Below are 21915 nucleotides of genomic sequence, written 5' to 3'. Positions count from 1 at the left end.
TAGTTCTAAACCAATGTAAACCCTTTTGTAATTAAATTGATGTTTAAATTAATGAGTTCCTTCCTCTTTGGGAATGAGACAAATATGATGTTCTATAATCTAGAATAAAAAAAAAATGGAATAAATTATGACAAAGTGTATTAGGCTTCACATATAATAGCAATAAATGCAATGAAGTAATATTTCATTATTCTGACTATAAAAAAATTAAAGAGAAAGTATATCCTAAAGACAAAATGTTCCGATGCTCACTAAATATGAAGAAGATGCACCCTAAGCAGTGTACTCAGGCACCGAAAAATAGCCCTGGAAAGTGTAAAACGTTGAAAGCTTCTGTATGTAAAAAAACTTAAAATGATTAAGAAAGTAAAAATTAAAGATAGAAAAGCATCTTGAAACTGTTTCTACCAGACTGCCCAGGGAGCTGACGGGAAGAATGTGCTGTGTCATTTTGTAATGTAAGATGCTTATAGCGCTGAAGAGCCACAACCTCTCTGTTCCTGTCAGTTCTGTCTAATGGCAAGGTTTGCAATCAATTCCTATCAACATCCTCAAAAATTTAGTGATTGAGGTTTGGAAATGTGTCTATTACATATCTAAAAATGAATATTGTTTTTTAATTGTATTGATTTAACATACGTTTCTGAACATCCAAGATATAATAACTAACCATTCTTCTGGATAAGGAGAAAATTATCTGGCTAATGGCTTTGCCTAGCAGACTTTGTTCTTTTACTCCTTTTAAATTTTTCTAGGACATAATATTATTTTCCATCTGACTAATTTGCTTTGTGATATGAAAATCATCTAGATTTTCATTCTGAGAAATGTGAGTTGCTTGACATTTGATCAGAATTCCAATCTTTCATCCTCCTTTTAGCCTAAGCAAATGGATTATTTTGTGGAAGAATAAAATGGCAGTTTTATATCAAAGGAAGCCACACTTGAACTGATTTGCATTTATGGATTTTTCTCTGCTTTTATTCAAGATACAGTGATCTTTTAGTAAATTATTCTTTGTTTTCAGAGTAGGAAACTATTTCACTTAAGTTTTTTTCTAAAATTTAAATTAGGTTTTAACCTCTAAATACTTTTATTTTCTAAGCTACTGTTCTTTTTTACATACTTATATATTTATATAATAATATGAGTCCCACTTCAATTTAAAATAAATTCTTCTAGTTTAGTTGTAATTTTATAGACAAATTCAGTTTCATTATCCATTAAATTTTTAACGTTTTCTATTCAGTAATAGAAAAGGCCAGTGTGATTAAGTGTTTAAAATGAAGTAAAATTATCTTTCCTTTATTTTCTGTATTATACATAGCATCTAGATATTTGGCCTTGTAACCAGGTTTCACAAGAAAAAGGTGTTGACTAACAATGTGGTTGTTATTAAATAATTAGCCTACTCAGTACAATTTTTAAGGAGGGTCAAGAAGTTAGAATTTGATGAAGGAAATTACCTGTCGGGAGAGTGTCTCTCTCTCTCACACACACACACACACACACACACACACACAGGGACACACACATATTGGCATCGTCTTTATGAAATCGTCTGTTTTACTGGTCAAAGTAGGGAATTTTTTTCTCCAGATATACTGGAAAGTGATTGCTAACACTAAAATAGTTCTTTCTTAATTTCTTGTCTGAAAAATGCACTTACCATTGCTTCTTTCAATGAATACCCTGAGAATGGTTTAATATACAGATTAAAAAAACAGGTTGCTGCAGAGTCAATTCCGACTCATAGCAACCCTACAGGACACAATAGAACTGCTACATAGGTTTCCAAGGAGTGCCTAGTAGATTTGAACTGCTGGCCTTTTGGTTAGCAGCCAAGCTCTTAACCACTATGCCACCAGGGTTTCCTAATATACAGACATTTAAAAATAATTTTACCATAGTTATTTGTACCTATCTATTTTTTCAAAGTATTTTTACAAGTACCGTGGTTTATTTGATCCTAATGTTAAACTTGTAAGTACTAAAAAAAAAAAAACCCGTTGCCACCTCTGACTCACAGCAACCCTGTAGGACAGAGTAGAACTGCCCCATAGGGCTTCCAGGGAGTGGCTGGTGGATTTGAACTGCTGACCTTTTGGTTAGCAGCCTTAGCAGTCACCCACTGCGTCACCAGTGCTCCAGACTTATAAGTAGGCATGTTAGTATTGCAAATAGGAATACAATTTATTAGTCAGCTTAGAGACAAAGAATTATTGCACCTCTTACCATCTCTATATTTGTACCTGAAGAAGATGTTCTGGGATACAGATGCCATTTCGCTGTTATTTACTTTACCTCTGCGGTTTCTGTAACGTTTGAAGAAAACTGTAGTAAATAGTAGCATACTCAATATCTGACTATAGCTAATGAAATGTTCTTTATATTCTGTTGGGAAGTGTGTAAAGATATTTTTTATTCATCATTCAAACATCAGAAGAAGTCATGGATGCTTATTTGTCCAATTAGCAAACTTGCATCTTTGTTTAAGGTCAAAAGATGACCTTAGTCATTCAAGAAATTATTGGAACCAACTTTTTCATCAAAAATAAATTACTTCCAATTTAAATTTATGAGCTTGCCCTGAGTGATATGATATGCTGTATTCATCAGAGTAAATTTTGCTCTCAACAACACTTTCACCTATTACTAAGTTTAGCTGTTGTTGAATTTACACTATGTTTGATTGGATTGTACAATTTTATTATTGCTTAATATAAGAAGAACCACTGTGATAGATGCTTATTTGCAGTACTATTATAAAATTACTTTTATTTCTTTATATGAAAAATATACAAAAGAATATATATATATACGGTGCACGCACAGTATAAAGAATAGTGATAAAACGGACACACATGTACCCAGCATTAGAATCAATCTTTCACACTCCCTGTGTTTCTCGATCATATATACCTCTCCCTCTCCACAAGAGGTAATTTAATTTTTGGAAAAAAAAAGTATATTGTATACATATACACACATATATAAATATTATACATATACACATTTTTGGAGAGAAAATGTGGAAAATTATGCCCCAAATTGTTAATAGTGTTTACCTCTAGAGCAGTGGTTTTCAAGGTGGGAGGGGAAGGTTACTATTGGCATCTAGTACGCAGAGGCCAGGGATGCTGCTAAACATTGTCTTCTACGATGCACAGGACAGCTCCTCACAATAAAGAATTGTCTGGCCCAAAATGTCAATAGTTCTGAGGTTGAGAAACCCTACTATAGAATGGGGGTGGATTATAAGGGATTCTCAATTTATAAATTTCTGGATTGCATGAATGTTTTTATACTGAAGTTTTATATATTTATATATAAATATATTTATATGTGGTAGAAATAGATATACCAAGTAAGTATTAATTAATAAAAAGTTTACGTAGCTATATTCATACAAATAGATTTTCAGGAAAAAGCGTTGTTGTTGTTAGGTGCTGTTGAGTCGGTTCTGCCTCACAGCAACCCAACATACAACAGAACAAAACATTGCCAGACCTGTACCATCCTCACAATCATTGCTATTTGAGCCCATTGTTGCAGCCACTGTGTTATTCCATCTCATCAAGAGCCTTCCTCTTTTTCGATGACACTCTATCTTACCAAGCATGATGTCCTTCTCCAGGGACTGGTCCCTCCTGGTAACATGTCCAGAGTACGTGAGATGAAGTCTCACCATTCTCACTTCCAAGGAGCATTCTGGCTGTACTTTTTCCAAGACAGACTTGTTTGTTCTTCTGACTGCACAAGATATATTCCATATTCTTTGCCAATACCATAAATCAAATGCAACAATTCTTCTTCAGTCTTCCTTATTCCTTGTCTAGCTTTCACATGCATGTGAGACGATTGAAAATATCATGGACTGGGTCAGGTGCACCATAGTCCTCAAAGTGACATCTCTGCTTTTAAAACTTTAAGGAGGTCATTTGCAGCATATTTGCCCAATGTAATATGTCATTTGATTTCTTAGGAAAAAGTATTACTTTAGGAGCCCTGGTGGCACAGTGGTTAAGAGCTTGGCTGCTGACCTAAAGGTCGACAGTACGAATCCACCAACCGCTCCTTGGAAATCCTGTAGGGCAGTTCTACTCTGTCCATTATTTTAGGAAAAAGCATTGTTAGAGATAAAAAGATTTATTATGGTGATAAAAATGACTAATTTACCAAGGAAATATAAAAATCTTGAGTCAATACATACCTAACAGCATAGCCTCAAAATATTTCAAGTAAAAAGCCAACAGAATTTCAAAGAGGAATTTATAAATCCACTATTATAATAGGAGTTTTTTTTTAAACACTCTATTCTCTTAAATTGAAAAACCAAGGAAATAAAAAATTAGTAAGGATATAAACTCTGCACCTTGCTGTTAAAGAACTTACATTCTTCTCAAGCACACATAGAGTATTTGTAATAACTGACCATGCCCTAGATCACAAGGGACCGTGGTAGCGCAGTGGCTAAGCATTTGGCTGCTAACCAAAAGGTCAGCAGTTGGAAACCACCAGCTGCTCCTTGGAAACCTTATGGGGCAGTTCTACCCTGTCCTATAGGGTGGCTGTGGGTTGGAATTGACTCGACAGCAATGGGTTTAGGGGTTTAGGTCACAAAGAAAGTCTGCACGGTTAAAGAACTGTTCACGGTCTCTTGCCAGAATGTCAAATTCCAAATTAGAAATCAGTAACAGAAAGATTTTTCTTAATACTCTCATGAAAATTTTAAAACATATTTCTGAATACCTTATGACTTGGAAACATGGATAATAAATATGTAAAAGATGTTCAATCTCACCTGTAATTAAGGGAATTAAAGTTAAAAAAAAAAAAAGCATACTATTTTATATCAACCATATTGACAAAAATCAAAGCATGAAAACACCAGATGCTGTTAAGAATGTAACAAGTAGGAATGCTTATGTACTACTAGTATGCGTAAATTGGCATAAACATTTTGGAGAACAATTTTAATGTCTTACAAAGTTGACAATATGTATCACAGCACACTGTAAGGAAAATTGTCACACATGTGTACAAGGAGACAAGTATAATGTTTTGTAATAAAAACAGCTTGGAATGATTATAAAAGCCCATCAATCAGGGAATGGATCATAAATTATAATATATTCATACAATGAAATACTATTTAAAGTTAAAATATCTGAACTAGTTTGAAACAACAATATTGAAAAATTGTGAAATCATAACATCAGAGTAAAAATAAAAATATTTTGTAGTGCTATCCTTTTATACTGTTTATGTAAAAAATCTTGTGTGCAAAACAAGAGTACTTATTATTTAGGTATGCATGGTTCAATATTAATAGCATTAAATCATGAACAGAAAGGGTATGCCAACCTTAGGATAGTGGTCACTGTTGAGGAGCCATACAGAAGGCTTTCAACCAAGTCTACAATGTTTTCCTTCTTTAAAAATACATATAAATTTCAAGCAAATATCAGTGAGTATTTGATGACAGCAGATATATGGATCTCTTTTGTATTCTCTACTTTTTTTAGCGGAGTATATTTGGAACATTTTTATAACTGAAGGGAAAAAACACACAAAGTTAAGAATTATCACGCAGTGTTATGTAAAGCAAATACTTATGACTGGGTAGACAGGTTGGGCAGATGATTTTAGACTAAGTTTAAGAATCACTTTTGAAGGCGTCTTTCCTGATAATCCCTCTTGCTACTGTCTCCTCTCACTGTCTCCAGTCAGATTACCCATCTATACATTAACCATTTTGTTTTTGCCATAGAATACCCCATACACACCTCTATTAGATCATGTGTTATACTTTTTTACATTTATTTACATATTATTCCTACTCTGGAGACTAAGCTCTTTGAGGGCAGGGCCTAACTATATCTTGTTCGTCTATCTCTTGTGGATAGTTTAGTGCGTGACAAATAATAAGCACTAAATAAATATTTGCTAAATGAAATGATGAATGGTTAAACAGATTCCAAAGAGGGAAGAAATTTATAAGGGGACAGTGTCCAATATTGAAGATTACCTATCTTTAAACTTTGCCTCCAGCGATTGATGCTATATGTTTTCTTGTCAGGATTCACTAAATAGGCCGTATGCATTAGTTAAGATTAGGATTTGCTATGTATAACTGGAGAGCCCAAAATAACAGTAGTTTCCATTAGAAATTTTTTTCTCTCACAACTAAAAGAAGCCTAAATGAGGGTAACCAGGGCTGGCATGGAGGTTCTACAGTGTCAGGGTCCCATGCTCCAACTATCTTGCTGCTCCACCATCCTCATTGAGGTATCTCATTAACCAAGATGACAGCTCAAATTCCAGCAATCTTTTTGTACTACTATTAAGCCAAAGAAAGAAGAGCCCACCTTTACTTTAAGAAGGAGACTTCCTGGAAGTACTCTACTGCAATTCTCCTTATATCTCATTGTCCAATATATAGTCGCATGGCTTCTTCAAGCTATCAAAGGGGCTGAGAATTTTTTTTTTTTTTTTTTTAGCTGAATGGCAATGTCTCTAGCTTAAAAAAAAAGGAACGTAATAAGAAGAAGAAAACAGACATTGGGACACAGCTAGCAATTTCTGCCATTTTCAATCAACTATTAAGTGCTGAAAGGGAAAGGTACTTTTCCCATGAGGAAAGAGCCTGAAAAAAACGAGAAGAGATGGGTACCAGAGCCCTGATGGCACAGTGGTAAATAGCTTGGCTGCTAACCAAAAGATCGGCAGTTTAAATCCACCAGGTGCTCCTTGGAAACCCTATGGAGAAGTTCTACTGTGTCCCGTACAGTTGCTGTGAGTTGGAATCGACTTAATGGCAATGGGTTTGGTTTTGGTTTGTTATCTCTGACAAGCCAAAAATTCAAAGATTTTACATTTAACCCAGTTCTTACCAACTTCAGTTTTGGTCTCAATGCCAAGAAGTTAACAAAATTAGTTTCATGTTTTAGAGTGTTACATACAGAGATTAATGGTAAATCTGATTTAATAGTATTCAATTGCTATTTTTCCTCTGCTAGATTTTATATTTTAGGTTTAAGAAAGATTTTGATTTTTTTTGTTCTTGTGCTATGCTTATAAGTTTGGCATTAGCCAAAGTGCTGACCTTGAAAAAAGCTGAGGTGTTGGTAGAATCAGGAAGCCTATACTTTATAGGCAATTAATCCATCAACAGTCAGCAGACTTCCCTTGGGCATCTAATTCTTCATTCTGGTCACTGCTCCTGCTATTGATCCCCCCCGCCCCGCCATTGGTTTATAAAATAAAGTTGTAATGAAAAGTTTTATTCTTTGAAGATTTGAAAAACTGCTTCACATGAGTCCTCTTCCTTCCAGGCTCTAAATTATCTTGGTATTCAGCCCACGGAGGAACAGCATCAAGCCTTGAGACAGCACGTGCAAGTAGATTCAAGGGGAACAGTGTCTTTCGGAGGTAATATTAGATTCATCGTGTTGAATTATCTCAGAAACTTGGTTAAAGAGTTATTTTGACCCATTTTTACTAAGATTGCCCCATCTTTAAGAGCTTTAGGAGAAAGAGAAAAATAAGACCACATCTATTCAAGTCCCTTAATCAGTACTCTAAAAACTCAGCTAGAATAACTGGCCTGGCTGAGTCAGCACAGGGAACTGTATTAGAACTTTCAGCTCTAATATATCATCATTCTATCACATTCTTTTACATTGATATACAACCCGTTGCCATCGACTTGACTTGATGGCAACAGGTTTTGTTCTTTTTTGGGGGGCGGTGGGTGGGTATTTCATAAACATTGCTTTAGTAATAACAAAAGAAGCAGGACAAAAAATGTTGTTGTTTGTTAGGTGCCATCGAGTCTCTTCCGACTCCTAGTGACCCTATGTATATCAGAATGAAACATTGCCCATTCCTGCACCATTCTTACAATCATTGCTAAGTTTGAGCCCGTTGTTGCAGCCACTGTGTCAATCCACTCTATCATCTCACTACTGTGACCCAGAACCCCAGTGCCGTCGAGTCAATTCTGACTCATAGCAGCCCTATAGAATAGAGTAGAACTGCCCCATAGAATTTACAAGGAGCGCCTGGCAGATTCGAACTGCCGACCCTTTGGTTAGCAGCCATAGCACTTAACCACTACGCCACCAGGGTTTCCCACTGCTATGAGATTAATTCTGATCCTTTATTCAGGTAATATGATATACTATTTTATGACACTATATGATTATTCATAAGGTTTTTACTGGCTAATTTTTTCAGACGTAGACCACCAGGTCCTTCTTCCTAGTCTGTCTTAGTCTGGAAGTTCTGCTGAAACCTGTCTCCCATGGGTGACCCTGCAGGTATTTGAAATACCGGTGGCATAGCTTCCAGCATCACAGCAACACTCAAGCCACCACAGTACGACAAACGGACAGGCACGTGGGAAACTGACAGACACATGAAGGAAGAAGTCCAAGCTGCAGTGAAGGCACTGGCGAAAAACAAACCTCCAGGAATTGATGGGATATACCACTTGAGATGTTTCAGCAAATGGATGCAGCGAGGTGCTCACTTGTCTATGCCAAGAAATTTGGAAGATAGCTACCTGGCCAACCAACTAGAAGAGATCCATATTTGAGCCTGTTCCAAAGAAAGGTGATCCAACAGAATATGGAAATTGTTGAACAATATCATTAATATCAGACACAAGTAAAATTTTGCTGATGATCATCCAAAAGCGGTTGCAACAGTACACTGACAGGGAACTGCCAGAAATTCAAGCCGGATTCGGAAGAGGACGTGGAACAAGGGATATTGTTGCCCATGTCAGATGGATCTTGTCTGAAAGCAGAGAATACCAGAAAGATGTTTGCCTGTGTTACATTGACTGTGAAAAGGCCTTTGACTATGTGAATCGTAACAAATTATGGATAACATTGCAGAGAATGGGAATTCCAGAACTCTTCATTCTGTTCATGAGGAACCTGTACATAGACCAAGAGGCAGTCATTCAAACAGAACAAGGGGATACTACATGATTTAAAATCAGGAAAGGTGTGCATCAGGGTTGTATCCTTTCACCATATTTATTCCGTCTGTATACTGAGCAATAATCTGAGAAGCTGGACTATATGAAGAAGAATGCAGTATCAGGATTGGAGGAAGACTCATTAACAACGTGTGATATGCAGATGACACAACCTTGCTTGCTGAAAATGAAGAGGACTTGAAGTACTTACTGATGAAGATCAATGACTATAGCCTTCAGTATGGATTACACCTTATCATAAAGAAAACAAAAATCCTCACAACTAGACCAATAAGCAACCTCATGATAAACAGAGAAATTGAAGTTGTCAAGGATTTTATTTTACTTGGATCCACAATCAATGCCAATGGAAGCAGCAGTCAGGTAATCAAGCCTTGCATTGCATTGGGCAAATCTGCTGCAAAAGACCTCTTTAAAGTGTTAAAAAGCAAAGATGTCACTTTAATGACTAAGGTGCATTTGACCCAAGCCATGGTGTTTTCAGTTGCCTCGTATGCATGCGAAGCTGGACAATGAATAAGGAAGACCAAAGAAGAATTTGTATCTTTGAATTATGGTGTTGGCGAAGAATATTGAATATACCATGGACTGCCAGAAGAACAGTCAGGATGCTCCTTAAAAGCACGGATGGCAAGACTTTGTCTCACATACTTTGGACATGTTATTAGGAGGGACCAGTGCCTGGAGAAGGACATTATGCTTGGTAAAGTAGATGGTCAGCAAAAAAGGATACCCTAAGGAGATGGAATGACACAGTGACGACAACAGTGGGCTCAAGCGTAACAACAGTTGTAAGGGTGACGCAGGACGGGGCAATGCTTCATTCTGTTGTACACAGGGTCGCTATGAGTCGGAACTGACTCGACAGCATCTAACAGCAACAACAATATAATTATTCATATTAAATATAGCATAATATACCACTGAAATGACTTACTATAGCATTAAACTTTGTCCATTATTGATAATTTTGATGGTTTCTCCATAACTGATATTATCAATAATTTTATATGAACATCGTTCCAAATGCTGCTTTTTTTTTTTTTTCCTTAGGAGAAATTCCCACAAGTGATTAGGACTTTTGATATGTGGTGATAAACTGTTTTCCAGAGTCATTTTACACATGTGTTTGTTCTGCTACTAGTAATGTTTGAATATTGCAGTTTTACTGTATCCTTGACAGCATTAAATATTGATTTTTTTTCTTATGTAGTAGACGCAATATGGTATTTTTAAAGCATCTGTATTTCTAACAAAAGGGAAATTCACCTTTTTGTATTGAAATGATGAAAAAAAGATTTTGTCGCTCTCTCTGTTCTTAAAGATCATTCCAAAATTATACAAATAAGAAACAGAAATATATGTATAATTAATAACACAATTCATGAGGACAGAAAATGCATGAGAAAAATAAGTGAATTAGTGAGCAGAGGCAGTTAAAGCTCAAATATCTGAAGAGATAAGAAGATTACAGTGGGGAACAAGCTGATTTGTCCCTCAGAACCCTGAAAAGGCTTAGGAATTGAAAGCATCGGATACTTTAAAAGGCTGGGTTTAGACAGGGCATTTAAGAGTAGGATTGTTAGAAATCTGTATAAGGAGCGATTATACATGCTGTTCCCTGCCCTTCTCGAACAGTCCAGCAACTACCACTCCCTTACACCTCCAGGGAAAAAAGGTATATTCTCTTGAGAAATTAAACCAGATTTTGGACCTATGGTTGCCAGCAGCCAGGAAGCCTGGAGGAGTGTGTTATGAGTCATCACTTGCAACACACACCCAGGTTGCTCAGTGAAATTTGTAGCCATGTTTATAACCTATAGGTAGGAGATTGTAGGATTCTCTCTGAAGAAACTGAACAAAAATGTCAGCTAGCCACCTGATTGTCCTGTGGTGACATCACCAACCGAAAGGCAAATTATGGACAGAAAACTTCCAATCAGCTTTTTTAGTGCCTGACTCTCAAATATGGACTGATAGCTAAGGGTTACCAGATATTTGGAGAAATTCTCCAACATAAAATATATCACCCAAAACTATCAGACAAGCAGAATTTAAAAAAAGAGTGAGAGAGAAATAATGCAGGAGCAGAAGAGAATTTCAGATTAACTATAATTTAAAAAGATAAGAGAAGGTAATATATCTATGCAATAAGAGTAGGATGCTATAGCATAGGAGCAATCAGAAAACTTAAAAAGGATCCTACCAAGAAAAAGGATCCTAGGAAATTAAAAATATAGTCACCCAAGTAAAAAGCACGGACGGTATATGACAAATAGGTCACACTCTGTGGTCCGAAGCTTATATTTCCCTAGGACTGTATCAGGCAGGGAAACCCTGGCGGCATAGTGGTTAAGAGCTACATCTGCTATCCAAAAGGTCAGTAGTTTGAATCCACCAGATGCTCCTTGGAAACTCTGTGGGGCAGTTCTACTCTGTCCTGAAGGGTGACTCAGCAGCAACAGGTTTGGGGTTTGGTATCAGGCAGTGCCGTATAATGGTTAAGAGCATGTGCCTTGGAATCAGACAGATGTTAATTGGAATCCCTGCTCTGCTTATTTGTCAAGTCACCTTGGGTAGCTTACTTGACCCTGCCTTAGCCCCAGTTTATTCATCTGTAAAAAGGAGACTATAAGAGGACTTACCTCAGATTGTTGTGAGTATAAAATCGCCAAGCACTGTACCTGGCACGGAGCCCTGGTAGCACAGTGGTTAAAATCTTGGCTGCTAACCAAAAAATCAGCAGTTCGAATCCACAGCTGCTCCTTGGAAACCCAATGGTGCAGTTCTACTCTGTCCTACAGGGTCACTATGACTTGGAATTGACTTAACGGCAACAGGTTTGGTTTTCTTTCTTTTTTGGTACCTGGCATTGGAGTCTCTGGGTGTTACAATTTGCACTCAGCTACTAACCAAAACTTTGGAAGTTCATATCTACCCAGAGGGGCCTTGCGAGAAAGGCCTGGTGATCTACTTCTGAAAGATCATAGCCATTGAAAACTTTATGGAGCACAGTTCTACTCTGACACACATGAATTGGAATCAGCTCAACAACAGGTTTGGTTTGGTTTTTGGTACTTGGCATATTAAGAAAAAAACAACCAAACTCGTTGCCATTAAGTCAATTCTGATTCGTAGCGACCCTGTGGGACAGAGTAGGTTTCCAAGGCTGTAATCTTTACAGATGCAGACTGCCACATCTTTCTCCCATGGAGTGGCTGGTAGGTTTGAACCACTGACCTTTCAGTTAGCAGCCGAGCGCTTTAACCACTGCATCAGGATGTTAAATAAACATTCACTGTCACCAGTTGCAGTCAAGTTGATTCCAACTCATGGTGCCCTCATGTGTATCGAAGTATAATGTACACCATAGGGTTTTCAATGGCTGATTTTTTTAGCAGTAGATTGCCACGCCTTTTTTCAGAGATACCTCTAAGTGGACTTGAACTCCCACCCTTTTGGTTAGCAGCCAAACACACCATTTGCGCCACATAAACCTTAGCTGCTGTTATTATTATTCAACCTCAGATACTTCCAACAAGACAAGCCTTAAGTTATAATGTTGTCATATGTTTCAGAAAAAAGTTCCACTTGATACAAGAGTTAGATATGTCTACGAAATATGTTTATTATTTTCTTAACTGATCTATTGATTTTAGTAAAGTTAACTGAAGTAAGTTAAAACTAGTTTATTTCTTCTTACTTGAACTTACGTTTATCTGTCATACCATTTTAAGGTAATTTATATAAACCAAAACCAAACCCAGTGCCATCGAGTCGATTCCGACTCATAGCAACCCTATAGGACAGAGTAGAACTGCCCCAGAGAGTTTCCAAGGAGCACCTGGCGGATTCAAACTGTCAAGTCAACCCTTTGGTTAGCAGCTGTAGCACGTAACCACTATGGCACCAGGGTTTCCATTTAATTTATATAAGTAAGTTACATATAATTTATAATATAAAAAAATATATATGGTTTTAATTTATATAAGTTAAATTTGACTTACATTTGTCTTAGCATTAGTTATAACATAGTTTCAACTAAATATAAAAAAAGGTGAGATTTTTAGAAATCATGAAGTTAAATGCGCTGTTCTTACTGAAATATGTTCTATTTTAGATTTTGCCGAGGTTGCCAGAAATTTGTTTTGCCTGCAGCTGGACGACATAAATGTTGGTGCACATGAAATTTCTGACATACTAGATGCACAGGTAGAGTATACCTTACAGAGCTGCTTTGATTGCACTTAAGTCTCAAACATGGTATGTCATGTATGTAGGCTTTTTTAAAAAAAAACTTTACTGTTTGGTTTTTTCTTAGAAATTATACAGAATACAACAAAGAAAATATTAATTAATGTAATGACTATTTTGTTATATTGACTGATTAATCAGTCTCTTTTATTGCTAAGCATGTAAAAAAAAAAAAAGCATGTAGCTGATTGAAATCACCCAAAGACCTTGTCGTTTGATAACTCTCAGGAGAGTTCCCACCTCTCTTGAAATTGAGGCCCTGCTTTGTCAGAGCTGATTCGGTCTCATTTACGGAAGGAGGAATAAAGCCATAGGAGCACTGTTTTACCTCTGCCTGGCAGCTTTTATGCTGATTCAAGTGTTGTGTGTTTGTCTATGTAACATTGACAGCAGAGCATTATTTTCTTACTGCCAAACAGTTCTCAAAGCTGCCATACGTATTTTTGATGAGGTGGCTTGGGTGATGGGGTTGCTTACAACATACCGAAGACATGGGGGAATTCAGAGTACTTTGTATGAGCGTGCAAAGCTTCTTTAGCAGCTGCAAACAGACCATCGTGCTTAAGTTAGTAATTTACTTCCTTCTTACCAAAATGATTTTAGGGCAGATAAGAATATGTTCAATCTGTGATGCTTTGATAGCAAAAGCAAAGTGCTGATGGCAATTACGCAGTGTGTTTTACACGCCAATAATTTCCTGTTCGTGGCGTTAGATCAAAATGTTGTACAATACTCATTACACTTAATTTATAAGATTTCCTTTGTGTTTTCTGCTTGTCAGCACACAGAAAGATGTCCTTATAATGTACTGATTTTTTTTTTTTATTATTAAACTGGAATCCACCTTAAGAGTACAGTTGACCTCACTGTATTCACATACATAACTGAAACGTATCTCAGAGCATCACTTACTTTTTCTACAAGCAATGCATTCATATTTAGTATTCAATTCTAAATATGAATGCACCACTTAAAATTTTTAAAAAATTAGTTTCACGATCTGTGTCCCACAGTTTGAAAAGGACTGTGAAAATTACTGCGTATCTGCTGGTGAGAATATAAAATGGTACAGCCACTTTGGAAAATGATATGGCACTTCCTTAAGAAGCTAGAAGTAGAAATACCGTACAATCCAGCAATCCTACTCCTAGGAATATATCCTTGAGAAATAAGAGCCGTCACACAAATAGACATATGCATACCCATGTTCATTGCAGTACTCTTCACAGTAGCAAAAAGATGGAAACCATCTAAGTGCCCATCAACAGATGAATGGATAAACAAATTATGGTGCATACACACAATGGAATACTACGCAACAATAAAGAACAATGATGAGTCCATGAAACATTTCACAATATGAATGAATGAGGGCATTATGCTGAGTGAAATAAGTTAGTCACAAAAGTACAAATGTTATATGAGACCAGTATTATAAGAACTCAAGACAAGGTTTACACAGAAAAAAACATTCTTTGATGGTTGCAAGGGTTGGGAAGTAGAGGAAGGGGAAATCACTAACTAGATAATAGGTAAGTGTCAACTTTGGTGAAGGGAAAGACAACACACAGTATAGGTAAAGTCAGCACAATTTGACCAAACAGAGGCATAGAATTTTCCTAGATGCATCCAAACACCTTGAGAGACCAATTTGCTGGGGCCGGGGCCTACCCAAGGACCATAGTCTCGGGGCACATTTAGGTCAATTGGCTTAACATAGTTTATAAAGAAAATGTTCCACATCCCACTGTGGTGAGTAGTATCTGGGGTCTTAAAAGCTCGCGAGCATCCATCTAAGATACATCTATTGGTTACATCCCATCCAGAATAAAGGAGAATGAAGAAAACCAAAGACACAAGGAAAATATTAGCCCAAAGGACTAAAGGACAACGTGAACCAAAGACTCCACCAGCCTGAGTCCAGAAGAACTAGATGGCACCAAGTTACCACTACGGACTGCTCTGACGGGGATCACAACAGAGAGTCTCAGACAGAGTGGGAGAAAAATGTAGAACAGAATACAAATTCATGAAAAAAGACCAGACTTACTGGCCTGACAGAGATTGGAGGAACCCCGAAGACTGTGGCCCCCAGACACTCTGCTAACCCAGAACTGAAACGACTCCTGAAGCCCACCTTTCAGACAAAGATTAGACAGTCCTATAAAATAAACAATAACACACATGAGGAACGAGTTTCTTAGCTCAATCAAATGTATGAGACCAAATGGGTAACTCCTGCCCAAAAGCAAGACAAGAAAGCAGAAAGGGACAGGAGCTGGATCAACGGACACAGGAAACCCAGGGTGGAAAGAGGGAGTGTGCTATCACGTTGTGGGGATTGCAACCAGTGTCACAAAACAATATGTGTATAGATTTTTGAATGAGAAGTTAACTTGAGCTGTAAACTTCCACCTTAAAACACAATTAAAAAAAATTTTTTTAATTACTGCATATATCAAACATATATAGAAATTCTTTTTTGGGGGGGCAACTGGTCTACCAGAAACAGATCAAAAATATGTTATTATTTTACAGAGTAATTCCCAGTTTTGTTTTTAGTTGAAGGGCAACGTAGTGTGTCATCTAAAACCACATCAATTGATCTGCAATTGAGGATGCTGATAGTCTGTGAGTGCGGAAACTCCCCACTGTTGGTTACCGCTCATATCAGTGTCACCAACAACAGGGTCAGGTTTTATAATCATTTTGTTAGGGCTGCTTGCCTCTGTATTCACATCTCCTTTTTGGTGGATAAAAGGTGGCTAAATTTTCTTTTCCTTAATTGATTTCACATGTTTTTACTGAAGTATAATGTGCACATAGTAAAGCACAAAAATCTTATGTGTACAACTTGATAAGTTTTTATTATGCATCGACAGGTAATCTGCATTCGGAAACCCTGGTGGCAAAGTGGTTAAGAGCTATGGCTGCTAACCAAAGGGTTGACAGTTTGAATCACCCAGGCGCTCCTTGGAAGCCCTATGGGGCATTTCTAAGCTGTCCTATAGGATCGCTATAAGTCGGAATCAACTTGACAGCAAAGGGTTTTTTTTTAGGGTTTCATCAGCATTCAGAAAGCTCCCTCATGCCAGCTGCCCAGTCAGGCACCATTCCCACCTCTAAAGTAGCACCACTATTCTGACTTATATAAATACAGATTCATTTTGCCTGTTTTTGAACTTCATAATAAACAGAATCATACACTATGTGTTCTTTTGTATCTAGCCTCTTTTGCTTATCATGTTGTCTGACTCAGAAGGAGGAATTGCTGAGTCAGTATAAGTCAGTCCTACTTTTGGGTAATTGACAAAGAACTCTTAGGCTTGGAAGAACATGGCATTTATAACCAAAGGTATAATTATCTTACTGTAATTCTAATCATCATTGCTGTATTAAAAAATTCACACAGTGCCACACCTACTGCTGGCACAAGGACACACACAGGAAAGGCAAGGTTGGAGCCCACAGTTAGCAGTTCTCTGAACTTAACAACACAGACTATATTCTGTCATCATACCAGATGTATCAAATATCATGAACGGGCTATGTTAAAATCACGGAGAGAACATTATGCCCTAAATTAGAGTTTTCACATTTTGGGCTGTTGTTAAATCAACTTAATGAATTGCAGCCACCATTTTAAAAACTGAAATACAATAGAATGGAAAATATGAAAGTAAATCAAAGTGAATTATATGTGCTAAGGTAAACTAATGTTTCACTTTTACTGGGTCACAATGTAAATTGTATTTCTCATTATGTATAGCAGTAAAAGAAACAATAAAACTTTGATGGCGTCTTCCCTGAAGACTCGTGTATAAAACATCAAATACATGTTGAACAGCTGCAGTGTACATGGTCTTGTGTTAGGTGCAGCAACATGTTATTAAGATACATAAGACTCAGCCTATCCCTCAAGTAACTTAGGGTATCATGGAAGGAAAAGTCATGTCCATAAATAATCATAGAAAAAAATGCATTATCTCATAAGGGCCAAAATAATAACACACTTAGAGCATTCAGAGAAGATTCGTACTGGACTTGGCATTTGAGTGAACTTGGAAGAGTAAGTAGAATTATATCTGCCCAAGAGGTGAACGAGGAGTGATAAGAGTGTTGGCAATCCCATTCTCTGCTTATTACTTTAAATTGTACTTTTCTATACTTTCTTTAGTTCTATTATAGCTTCCCCATAAGAAGATGGCTATCACTGGACTTGGGTTTTTATCTTCAATTAGATTGTTAATGTTTTTACCTTGTAATTGGCTGTCAAAGAGATCACGCTAAAAGTAAAAGAAATTGTCATCGCTGCCTTTTTTTTTTTTTTTTTTTTGCTGTTGCTGTTCACTTGTGGATGAATTATTATCTTTTATCTACAGTTTCTGCACAGAAATCCTTTTAAGCCACTTGGCAGTTACATTATATTTTGTTTAGTTGAAACAAGACACCTAATCAATAAATCTTCTTAACTGGACGCATGTGAATCATTTTGATTGATACTGTCCAACATTTTGTCAACCTTAGGTACCATGCACCGGGAGTGGATGCCTTAGGGAATAGTTTATGTTGGTGACACCTAAAGTCTTTTTGATGTTATAAACAGTCTTGGAATTTTGTTGAAGGAAAATTATATTGTTAAAATACAATGAAATTATATTGTCAAAAGAATCATAAAAGTGACAAGGGAATACATATCCTGCATTATCATCTAAATTCTGAGTAACAACAATGTAAGGTTACAACAATGTAAGGTTAAGCTTAAATGAAGGAAGATGCCTCGGATTACTTTAATTATCTCTTTTATCTAATCAAATGACTCCAGAGTAAGAAACTATATTTTGTTAATGAAAATGCAAAAGCCTAAGACTAATCAGAAAGGATTTTTGTATTAGATCTCATAATTAGCATCTAATATATAACTTTTCTCTTATATTTTAATATTGACAGCTTCTTCCCTGTGATTCTTTAGAAGCAGATGAAATGGAAAGGCTTAAGCGTGAAAGAAATGATGCTATGGACGAAGTGAATACACTTAAGGTAATCTCCAATTTAGCTTTCTTACTTATTGTTGGGAGAAAAAAAGAAAATTATCCCATATTGGATTTTGAAGGATAAGTAGAATTATCTGAGAATAACCAGGACTTAGTTTTATTTTTAATTAAAGAGTATTAAGATCAAACAGCTAAAATCCAATTATCTCTCTTCAATTGGCCTTAGAGAGTTAATTTTTTAGCTCACACATTTATTATTTATATTTCTCAATATCTATGTAAGATTTAACATGAACAACAGTTTTTGCTCATTCCTTCTGATCTGGCTACTGCTTACTCCCCCCCTCCTTTTTTTTTTTTTTTTTTTTTGTTACATTGATGACAAGGGCAAAATTATATCGGGAGCCAACAAATGAAGAGGTGGTAATTTTGGATTGTCGATATGCATTGGAAAATATATTTTCTCCCATGTTCAGAGGCATGCTTCAGAGATACCGTGTTTTACAAACATAGTCTGTAATTAAGGCAGTGTGATTTAAGGGAGGAAAAAATACACATATCCCAAATATGATGTAGCATTTTTGTTCTCTTTATATATTTTCAGTCTGCCTTTAGTGGAATATTAAATTTGACAATATCCTAAGTTTTATTAAAAAGCCATTTATTGTTTTCCAAATCATCAGAAAGAAGCAATATGACCCTTTGATTTACCATTAGTTCACCATAGAAATACATTTTTTAAATATTTTGTTGTTTTACTGAATAACTAAACCTCTACTGTTAAGCTTTTATTTTTATTAAAATAAAATCTGTGCACCAGCCTCCCCTCCTCAAAAAAAGGAAGTGTCCCTGCTAGCTTAGTTTTCTATGGAAAACTATTATTAAAAATATCTTATTTATCCTTTTAGAGACTCTCTCTACATAGCCAACCATATTAAATGTATATGTAATATATATGTATTTTAACTTTTACATAAATCACTTCATGCATTGAACACCTTTCTACAACTTGCCTTGTTTTTTCCCCCATTGTTACTGTTAAATCTTAGATGACTTAACAATTAGTATATGTAGATTAATATATATAGATCTGTAGATTTTTCTTAATGACTGTCCTGTACATCTACTGGTTCGATCACAGGTTGTTTTGCCAGTTTCCTATTAGTGGATATTTAGGTCATTTCCAGTTTTCCATTATAAAATAATTCTGCCATGAACAGCTTTACAGATGTATCTTTAAGCAACTGTACAAGTATATCCACATAGTAAATTTTTAAAAGTAGAATTGCTTTATCAAAGGATATTAATACATAAAATTTTGCAAATATCACCAAATTTCCTTTCAAAAAGGCATTATTCATTCACATTCCTTCCAAATGTATATAAGGATCCCCCTACTATAGGAATATTTTATATATACTCCTTTTTATAACTTTGAAACCGCTGTCTTTCCACATTCTTTTTTGTGTGTGTGTATGTAACAATTAAGAGTTTAGATGGAAAATATAAACTTAGTTTAAAAAATAAATTGACAATAGTTTCTTCATACCCTCTTTAAAAACTTCTACATTACTTACCTGGGTAAGACACCATTTTTAATTTACTTCTACATAAACCATTAAATTTCATGATTGTTCAGAATCTTCAGAGGCTCTCAGATCTTTCTTTTTTCTGAAAGATTATCACTGTCAAGTGCGGTGTTATATTTCAGTTGTTTTATTTGAATATCAATATTAATTACTAGAATTTTAATTTAGAGCTGTATGTGCCACATTCATGCAACATTGAAATGCATCTTAGGAGTCATGCAATAAGTTAGGATTCACATTTAAAGTTAGTGAGGTATAACTGAACATATTCTAATGTGACAAAACCTGAAATCCTGAATAAAACATATTCTGCATCTTGTAATTATCTTTACCCAAAGTGTATCTATTGGTTGAAAGCCATTTAAAGAAGCCATACAAAATTGTTTACAAAGCAATACATATTTCCTTCCAGATAGTGTTTGTGTTTTACTACTTACTTGCTTCATACATACAAAAGATAACAGAGGCTGTTAAATGAAGTTTATAGGGTATACAGATGGTCTCTTATGACTTTTCATTATCCCTTGACATCTCTATTCTTCATGTGTAATTTGAAGTGTGGATAAAAATGAAACCAAAATAATTTGATCACATGGCTAATTTTTAGTTTGCAAAATAGTTTTTAACAGTGCTGTGAGCTTTATTTTACTTAAAGCCTTTCTGCAGAATTCACTTTGCTGCTGCTTTGCAAAGGCAAATGAAAATAGAGATTTTTTTTTTCCATTTACACATGCAAAAAACTAGGACACCAACAGTGAAGGTGACTTGCCAGAGCAGAAAGCAAGGAAACCAGCAGTCTCTTGGCTCCTGGTCTATGGCATATTCATTAGATTGCTTTATCATATTCATGTTCATATACCCTCATTTCACCTCTTAGAAAAGAATGAGCTGAAATATGCCAGAAAACAGATTGCTTCTTATAAACATCGCATGGCTGACATGAATGTTTACCATTCAGCTTAATGTCCAAGCAATTCCTCTGTTTAAGTTTATAGTAAAGGGTGCTTTTAAAATCCTCTTAGTATTTCTAGTGTGATCAATAAAAAAGTGTTGTCAGCTCAACTGGACTGGACCAAGAGCAAAGAAGTTTCCTGAATAAACTGAATGCTTCGAAGGTCAGTGGAGCAAGGGCAGGGCTTGGGGACTATGGCTTCAGGGGACATCTAAGTCAATTGGCAAAATAAATTCTATTAAGAAAACATTCTGCATCTCACTTTGAAGTGTGGCATCTGGGGTCTTAAATGCTAACAAGCAGCCATCTAAGATGCATCAATTGGTCTTAGCCCACCTGGATCAAAGGAGAATGAAGAACACCAAGGCCACACGATAACCATGAGCCCAAGAGACAGAAAGGGCCACATGAACTAGAGACTTACATCATCCTGAGACTAGAAGAACTAGATGGTGCCCGGCTACAACCGATGACTGCCCTGACAGGGAGCACAACAGAGAACCCCAGAGGGAGCAGGAGAGCAGTGGGATGCAGACCCCAAATTCTCATAAAAAGACCAGACTTAATGGTCTGACTGAGACTAGAAGAATCCCGGTGGTCATGGTCCCCAAGCTTTCTGCTGGCCCAGGATAGGAACCATTCCCAAAGACAACTCATCAGACATGGAATGGACTGGACAATGGGTTGGAGAGAGATGCTGATGAGGAGTGAGCTACTTGTATCAGGTGGACACTTGAGACTGTGTTGGCATCTCCTGTCTGGAGGGGAGATGGGAGGGTAGAAAGGGTTATCAACGGGCAAAACGGTCATGAAAGGAGAGGCTGGAAGGAGGAAGCGGGAAGCGGGCTGACTCATTAGGGGGAGAGTAAATGGGAGTATGTAGTAGGGTGTATATAAGTTTATATGTGAGAGACTGACATGATTTGTAAACTTTCACTTAAAGCACAATAAAAATTATTTAAAATAAAATAGATTTCAAAAAAAGTGTTTACTTACACTTAACAAAGTTGGACATTTCGGAGTAAAAGTCTGACTTTAAGTTCACAGTTGATAATATTTGATTTGCATGGATAAAATTTCTCTACCTTCATAACTATTGCTTTGTATTTTAGT

General features: G+C 36.3%; 1 protein-coding gene across 5 annotated transcripts in view; it reads left to right on the top strand.

The window, feature by feature from the left end:
- Nucleotides 1–21915, top strand: part of STXBP4 (syntaxin binding protein 4) — a 191816-nt gene that overhangs the window by 48738 nt on the left and 121163 nt on the right. For all 5 annotated transcript variants that reach the window (XM_049861123.1, XM_049861126.1, XM_049861124.1 and 2 more), the window contains 3 exons: nucleotides 7338–7434; nucleotides 13134–13225; nucleotides 18218–18307. In XM_049861123.1, coding sequence (XP_049717080.1) covers nucleotides 7338–7434; nucleotides 13134–13225; nucleotides 18218–18307 — 279 coding nt within the window. The remainder of the gene's footprint in view (nucleotides 1–7337; nucleotides 7435–13133; nucleotides 13226–18217; nucleotides 18308–21915) is intronic.

Source organism: Elephas maximus, chromosome 19, assembly GCF_024166365.1.
Source record: "Elephas maximus indicus isolate mEleMax1 chromosome 19, mEleMax1 primary haplotype, whole genome shotgun sequence".
Classification (NCBI taxonomy): domain Eukaryota; kingdom Metazoa; phylum Chordata; class Mammalia; order Proboscidea; family Elephantidae; genus Elephas; species Elephas maximus.
This window is presented reverse-complemented; position numbering and strand designations above follow the sequence as displayed.